This window comes from Micromesistius poutassou, assembly GCF_964030765.1.
Source record: "Micromesistius poutassou genome assembly, chromosome: 10".
Lineage (NCBI taxonomy): Eukaryota > Metazoa > Chordata > Actinopteri > Gadiformes > Gadidae > Micromesistius > Micromesistius poutassou.
In genome coordinates this window covers 6,900,472-6,908,534 of record NC_140280.1, presented here as the reverse complement: position 1 = coordinate 6,908,534, position 8,063 = coordinate 6,900,472, and the positions used below count along the sequence as shown (strand labels likewise).

The window sequence follows — 8,063 nt, the reverse complement described above, 5'->3', positions numbered from 1 at the left end:
TCACTGCCACATGGTATATCACAGTGTAACTCTTTTATACTTCACATAGGCTTACAACAACATACTGGAAGTAAAATTAGAGTTTATTTCAGCATATGCCTACTTTTGGGTTGCTGCATCAACCGTAGCCTAATGTTCTTTCTATCGGGGAATTTTACCAATCCCCGGGCTCTGCGGTAGCGGAAAATGGATGACATCAGTGGTTTGGTTTAACATTCTTGAAAACTATTTCGCTTGCTGAACTTCTGGCCACTCTCTGAATAGAAGCCGCAGAACCAAGCTACTCGGCGTAAGCACTTACACTGGTTCCTGTGAAACGGCCTCAAAATTAAGAGCCTCCCCAAATGAATTAATAAATAGCTAAAACAACTGGATTGTATTTAAAATGTTACGATTATTTAATTATATTGAATAATGTATTATAATGTGTATAACTAATTCACCTACAAAAAAAGTTGTATTTTATTGTAAAGTTGTATTCAAATTGTTATATTGTTTTGCTGTAATCCACCCGAATAAATAGATTGTTTCCGTTATCTTTCTATTAATCTCAAATAGCTTGATGAGCAAGTAGAAGCCCACACCCTCTCTTACCAGGGGGACTTTTACTTGTAAAAAGTAACCGGAACCTGTCTATAAGCACCGCAACTTAACAAAGGTTGACAGAGGGGTGCTGCTGCTCTAGAGCGCGTAGACGCGGCAGACCCAAGTGGACGGTGGTTTAAATAGCAGCACGGGCTCATCGCGTGGTATGAGAAGATGTCTGTCAACGAAGTGTATGTGTGTCGACCGTTCAAGCTGATCGCCCTGCTGTGCATCTTCCTGGCTCTGTGTCTGGACGTGGTCGCTCTGGTGAGCCCATCCTGGGTCACCGCGGACCACTTCTCTTTGTCCCTATGGGAGTCCTGCACCAAGTCTGCTGCTCGAAGTCTGACCGAGACGGAGTCCGAGTGGAGTTGTTTTTCCACCCTGTCCTCTGGTGAGAACCCTGTTTTCTTATTTGTAGCCGAAGCTTTAATCAGGATTTTTTTTGGAAACCTAAATTCCCTTAATTTAGGCTATAGGGAAAAACGAAGTGGATTTTCAAAGTAGACGACATTCCGACACATGCACTAGCAGCCCAAAGTTGTACATCGACTCCAATTTACGTGATGTTGATATGCAATACTGTATCAACTATTCAAATGTGTTATTATCTATATAACTAGTCCTGCAAATGTGTTATTATGGATGGAGACTGTTTTGGTAAATCACAGCATGTCCTCTCGTGGCACTGCGGTCAGTGCATGCCACCGTGCGTGCTTCTCAAATCGATGCTCTATCCGAGTCCTTGATGCTCGTAGTGAGCGGACCTAACTTATGTATGTGCTTCGTTGTGCCTAAAAATATCTTTGAACAGTGGACTCCCTGATTCATATGGCAATCAATTCCAAAGCAGTCTTTGATTTTAGTCACACAGCTTTTCCGTTCAGCTAACCCTTTAGTCAGGGGCCCGTGAAGACCCATTATAAACTGTTGTATTAAGAACCACAACACCACACATTCTGGGGACTGGATCAAACAGCTTTAACATGCGCCATGAGTTGATGATACCCAGGATGTTTGAAAAAGAAAATGCGTGTTAATACTCCGGCTCACGCCTTATATTAAAATGAGACGTTTGAATAATCAAATTGGTCTGTCTTTCGTCATTCACTATTCCCCTTGCTAAATTCATAACTAAAGCGCGAAAACACACACACACACACACACACACACACACACACACACACACACACACACACACACACACACACACACACACACACACACACACACACTGAGGTTTTTTTTGCGCGCGGTCGTCACACACACACCTTCTCCTATATATACCGACGGGAGTAAAAAGTGTCATCGGGTGTGATTGATGGCTGTCTACTGAGGAATGTGCCAAATGAACGGGGGCGGATGGGTGTCAGTGAAAGAGTGTGTCACCTCTTTACACCCCGACGGAGGGGCGGGGTACACTTTAGTTCAAGAACAAAAACATGGCCATGATGCGTCTCCGCCCACTCGCGTTCGTCAAAGAGCCTGTTGTGCACATATATTGTTGAGGTCCTCTGAAGCGAAGTGATCTGACTCTGGGGGTCAGCGTAAAAAGCGTAAAAAGGTATCGCTATACTTTACAAGGGACGCAGAGAGAAAGAACACCTCTAGAGGGGTAATATACATTATACATTGACATCACCGATCCCATCGAGATAACATCCCAACCATTGACATAACATCCCAAACCAGGTGCATTATAGCAACTTTACTATCAGGCTACTGATGATGATGTGAATCATTTATCTCATTATTGTCGTATAGGAAACTCATTTGCCTTCTTCTTGAAAATAAGGCTTGGATTTGACTGACATAATGTAATTATATATATACAAAACAAAGAAACAAGGGCTTTTATTTTCTCGACTGTTACAGATGACCAATCACATCATTAGTGAACACTTGATTGTATAGGTCAATACATGTTCACTAGGTGTGCATTGCATCCCGTTTTCACTTTTCACACATCCCAATCTACGGCAATGTTGAATTCATCTTAATATCAGAGTGTATATTTACCCATGACAAGTTACCCCATCTAAAAAATACTAGTACTGCTCCATAGAAACTTATAGGGTGTGCACCAGCGAGGAGAATAGACTGTGTAACTTTTGTGAGCGCAATGAAATTGAAAATGAAATTCATTTGATTTTGTATTGTCCGTTTTATCATGATTTGCGACTAAGGTTATTCAAGAAAGTTGATGTAAAAGAAGTTCATTATATGCGTGACACAGATATGTTAGCTTTGCTATCCAAATATAGAACATTTGTGATTGCTGACTTTATTGAAAAGGCGTGGGCTTATGGGAATATGTAAATGTATATTTAGTGTGTTTATCCAGTGCCGGGTGTATTGTATTGTATTGTATAGTGTATTGTGATTGTGTACACTCTTTGTGTAGTTATATCGGTGTCTTGTAATCCTGTGTGGGATGGGCCACTTGTGTGGCATGACACGAAAATAAACATCAACATCATAATCATTTATTTGGAGCCCTGCTTCTGCTGCCTATTCATTTGTAAACAGTGTGTGTGTCTCTGTGTGTGTGTCTCTGTGTGTGTGTGTGTGTGTGTGTGAGACAGACTGGCAGATAGCCACCCTGGTGCTGCTGCTGAGCGGGGCGGTGGGCACCCTGGTGAGCTTCCTGGTGGCGTTGATCTCTCTGTGCCTGGGCACCCAGAGGAGGCTGTACCGCACCGTGTCCGTGCTGCTCTTCACCTCAGGTCAGTCATGGAGTCTGATGTCTCTCTCTCTCTCTCTCTCTCTTTTTCTCCCTCTCTCTCTCTGTCTTTCTCTCTGTTGCCCTCTCTCTCTCGCTCTCTCTCTCTCTATTTTTTTCTCTGTCTCTCTCCCCTCTGTCTCTCTCTCACACCCACACACACACAATCTTTCTTGCTCAAACACACACACACACACACACACACACACACACAGGCACACACTCTCTTCTTGTTGTGACCAATTAACTCTGACACATAAATAAATAAAGTAAACACACACACGCACACACACACACACACACACACACACACACACACACACACACACACACACACACACACACACTAACAACCCCCCCCCCCCCCCCCCGACACACACACACACACACACACACACGAAAGTTAACAAATATGACGCATTCAATAATGATGATTCACTTACTAACCAGTACAATAGTTAGAAAGTGTAGCTGGCTCTGACTCTCTAGTCTCATGGTGTCTGGCGTTACACAGCTGGCCCAGACCCAGCAGCTGCTTCCCTACAGGGGAAGGATCCATCAAAACAGCTTCTCACACACTCACTAAAAACACCCTTCTAAACTCACCACCTCTTTTTCACCCCTTCTTCCTCACCCCTCCTCCCCCTTGGCTTCCCGAGCAGGCCTTGTGAGGAGAGGGACTGAACCTGACTGTGCTATGCGCTCCCAGAGACATATTGTTATTGCAACGGTTTGGTTTCTGGATGCGGGACAGAGGCAGGCTCTGTTTGGGTCTGATGAGGTCATTACCGAGGAAACACAGATGGTAATACATTACCAAAAACCTCACTAAACCTCCATCTCCGCCAGGTTCCCAAAGTGTAATGACATTATAATGTGCAGACATCCGGTTTGGTGGTTAATTGCTAATGAATAGCCCTCTCTCCCTCTCCCCCTTCCTCATAACACTGACTTCCATATCCGTGGAAATGAGCTTGCAAGCAATCGATGACCTTATGCTTCCTTTTTCATGAGGCTCATTTTCATGACTAGCATAAAGCAAACAACCACATTTATTTCGAGAACCCCAGTGGGATCATTATAGCTTTGGTCCTGGTTTCATAAAGCGGAGAAGAGAACGCCAGAGTCCCGTCCATAAGGGGACTGTACTCCCCCGGCTTGGCTGCGGGTCACTGACTCAGAAATGTGAAAAATGTGGCGGTTTCGTTGGTTGGCGGCGGCGGGAGCAGCTTTAAGAGGCCTTCCAGGGGCTTTTCCTGGACCGAGCCTTCCTATAGGTTCCACAGTGGAGCCAGATGGGAAGGAAGGAGGTGTGTGTGTGTGTGTGTGTGTGGGGGGGGGGGGGTGGTGGGGTCTCCCCAGGGTCCCGGTTCCCTGCGGTTTGTGTGGCTACAGAGTGTCGGTCTTATTAGCTGACCGAGAATAGGACCTCAGCAGTAAGCTCTAGCACACTGTGTTCCTCTGAGCTGCCTGGACACAAGACCGTGTTGTTGTTTAACCCTTCCACACACCAGCAGCACAGCACCCCCCCTCCCCCCCCCCCCCCACCCCACCACCTCCGGACCACCACCCCCCTTCCCCTGTCGCCTGGTCCCCTGGAGGAAGGAGGAAAGGTGGGGCCCGTATGTGTCACAAGGGCTCCAGTATGGGAGTGCACCTCCAACCACCAAATTGGAACCTAAGTCAACACAATCATTCAGACACTGTGTGTGTGTGTGTGTGTGTGTGTGTGTGTGTGTGTTTGTATGAATGGACCACAGTGTTACTTTGATCACACACACACTTACTCACACATACTTACCCCCCCCCCCCCCCACACACACACACACACACGCATATTTCCTCTCTCTCTTACACCTACACCCACCCACCCACACATTTACTCACATGCCCACATGCTTACACAATGTTACTGTTAAGCCAACATTCTCACATTCTGTTACTGAGGAAATGCTGTTTCCAAAGTAGGATACAAATGTCTGTGGCATGACGTTCGATTTGGCCCTGAGAGACTATAATGTTTGTCAATGGACAGAGACACAATAAATTCTGAAAAGTCGAGTAGAGGGTACATTTATTTGACTAAAGGCTTCGCATTCAACCATTCTGGTTCCCTATGTTGTGGACCATGAATACCACTATAATAAAGTAGGCTGCTATACTGTGAACTGATATGCACTATATCCAAAGATGCATTGCAGTCTTCCTTATCATCAGATTCATCCAATAGAGATTTCCCCTATACTTGTTCCCCAGAAAGTGTACTGTATAGTGTTCTCTGTATATGGACTAGGGAAGGAGGGAACAAGTGAGCCAAATGGAACACTGCACATTACCCTGCACACGTTCCACTGTAGAAAGAAGAAGAATAGTGTCGCTAGTGTAACGTGATATATAGTGCTGCACTGGCCCTGAGAGACTATAATGGCCAGCAAGATGTGGGCAGCATATTTTCGGAAACATTATCTGATGGTACTCTTTGAAGATGGATCAGTCTTGTACGACACAAGGTCTGATGACAACCTTTGATTTGCAGTGGAAGGGACACCAAGTTAGACACACACACATAGGAAGAACAGTGGCATGGACACTGAGTTACTCATACACACATAGGAAGAACAGTGGAATGGATGCCGAGTTATTCATACACACATAGGAAGAACAGTGGCATGGACACTGAGTTACTCATACACACATAGGAAGAACAGTGGAATGGATACCGAGTTACTCATACACACATAGGAAGAACAATGGCAGAGCTACACGAACACAATCACAGGGAGAACAGTGGAACGGAAACCCAGTGACACACACACACGCAGGGTAAACATGGCCGAGTTATACATAAACACACACTAGGCGAGCACAGTGGTCGATTTCAACATACACACACAGGGAGAACAGGGCCCTAACAGAGCTACCGTTCTCTGAGTCATCTTTTCAGTTCCGCGTAATCCCGACTTTCAGTCCAACCCGTTGGCTTACCGGACAGATGTTTTCCAATGCTCGTAACAATGAAACAGCTGCACAGATTATGTCCCATAATGACACAGTAGTTGTTGGCACAGCATCCAGGTCACACACTTTTTTATGCATTTCATAAAGCCAGTAAATGTACGCTACTCTTACTTTGAAGAGGGCTTCTGTGGCTTTATGAACACGACAGTGAAGACAGACCGGAGATGATATACAGCACATTTACATCTATATTTCTGTGTACATTTGAACGTCTTTTTGTTATGCCTTTCACAGACATGAGAGGGTAAAGTCAGACAGGAAGGGGGTTGGCATAGGCAGCACAAACGGGTCACGGGTATCTCCCACACAGTGCTCAGCACACTTGCGAGTCCAAACCAGGCTTCATTTTCGCTTTCTGACCGCATGGAGCAGTTCCCTTTTCTCCCAGACTAATGTCAGTGTTGTGGGCTGTGTGTTGGGTCTGCAGCGGTCCTCCAGGCCTGCGCCCTGGTCCTCTACCCCATCAAGTTCATCGACGGGACCGTCCTGCAGACGTACCACGAGTTCAACTGGGGCTACGGCCTGGGCTGGGGCGCCACCATCTTCATGCTGGGCGGCGGCATCCTGTTCTGCATGCGCACGGACATATACGAGGACGGGATGTACTGAGCCAACGCGGTTGCATACACGCACACGCACACTCACACGTGCACACACACATGCACACACACACAGTAATGCAGCAGACACACACGCGCGTTGTGCTCCGCTGAAGGTGAGCTGCGTCCTTTGTTCATTCTAGATAGAGGGTATTAAGATGGATACTACTATTTAGATTGAATTCTGTACGACACCCCCCTTCAACACACACACACACACACACACACACACACACACACACATACACACACACACACACACACTCCACTCCACTCGAGGTTGCCCTGGCAACGGCCCATGCTTGGGTGAAAAAGGTTTCTGGACAGAGATTGGCTGCTGCTGCCGTGGAACGCTTCTTGGATGCGTTGAAGATGATATTTATTGATGGACTGTACAGGATTGTTTTTCTTTTTTTTGTTCTTTACTTTCTCTCGTGTAATATATTCGATTTTTTAAAATTTATTTCCGTGATGTTTTTAGTAACTGTTGTCGAAAATGGCGTTATTTATCTGTTTCAAAATAAAAGCATAAACATTGTGTCAATCGTCATAATGAAATGTCTGTAGTAAATAATAGCGTTTAATGTTTGGTGTAGCTGTAAATATGTCTTTAGTGTATTTCTCATCGATCAACAAGATATGTTTAGTATAAAGGTATTTTTGTAAACATACTCCAAAACTTGGTTTCAATAAAGGTTACTGTTTACAGAAATGTGTTTTATACGTGGCTGCTTTTCAGAGTCTACTTTTCAGTAAAAAAAAAAAATACTCTTATTTAAAGATGTGGCACATTTTAGTTTTATATTTGATAATACTGCTCTGGTGTGTCAAAATGGAGTAAGAAAATCTCAGAAACACAGGCGCCAATTAGCACGCACGCTTTCCACTTCAACGGTAAAGTAAAAACGAACCCTTTAATTAGCAGAAAGCGACTAACACAAACCTTTGTTCCACATTCTAATTATTATACATCCTAGTGGTCTATAGTCCACAATAACCGTTTCAATGAGACAGAACGGCGCGTGGACCCGACACATGGTCAATGGACTGCATTCATACAGCGCCTTTCTAACCTGTGGGCACTCCAAGCGCTTTACAATAGCGCCTTAATGCACCCATAATCATTCATACAGCCACCG

At 45.0% G+C, this 8,063-nt stretch overlaps 1 protein-coding gene across 1 annotated transcript; it reads left to right on the top strand.

Annotated features, from left to right (window-relative positions):
* Positions 1-710: 710 nt before the first annotated feature.
* On the top strand, positions 711-7,609 carry tmem47 (transmembrane protein 47). The gene is made up of 3 exons (XM_084474679.1): positions 711-979; positions 3,171-3,311; positions 6,753-7,609. Exons 1-3 carry the CDS (start codon positions 760-762, stop codon positions 6,932-6,934), a joined length of 543 nt encoding a protein of 180 aa, XP_084330805.1. The 5' UTR covers positions 711-759; the 3' UTR covers positions 6,935-7,609.
* The last annotated feature ends 454 nt before the right edge of the window (positions 7,610-8,063 follow it).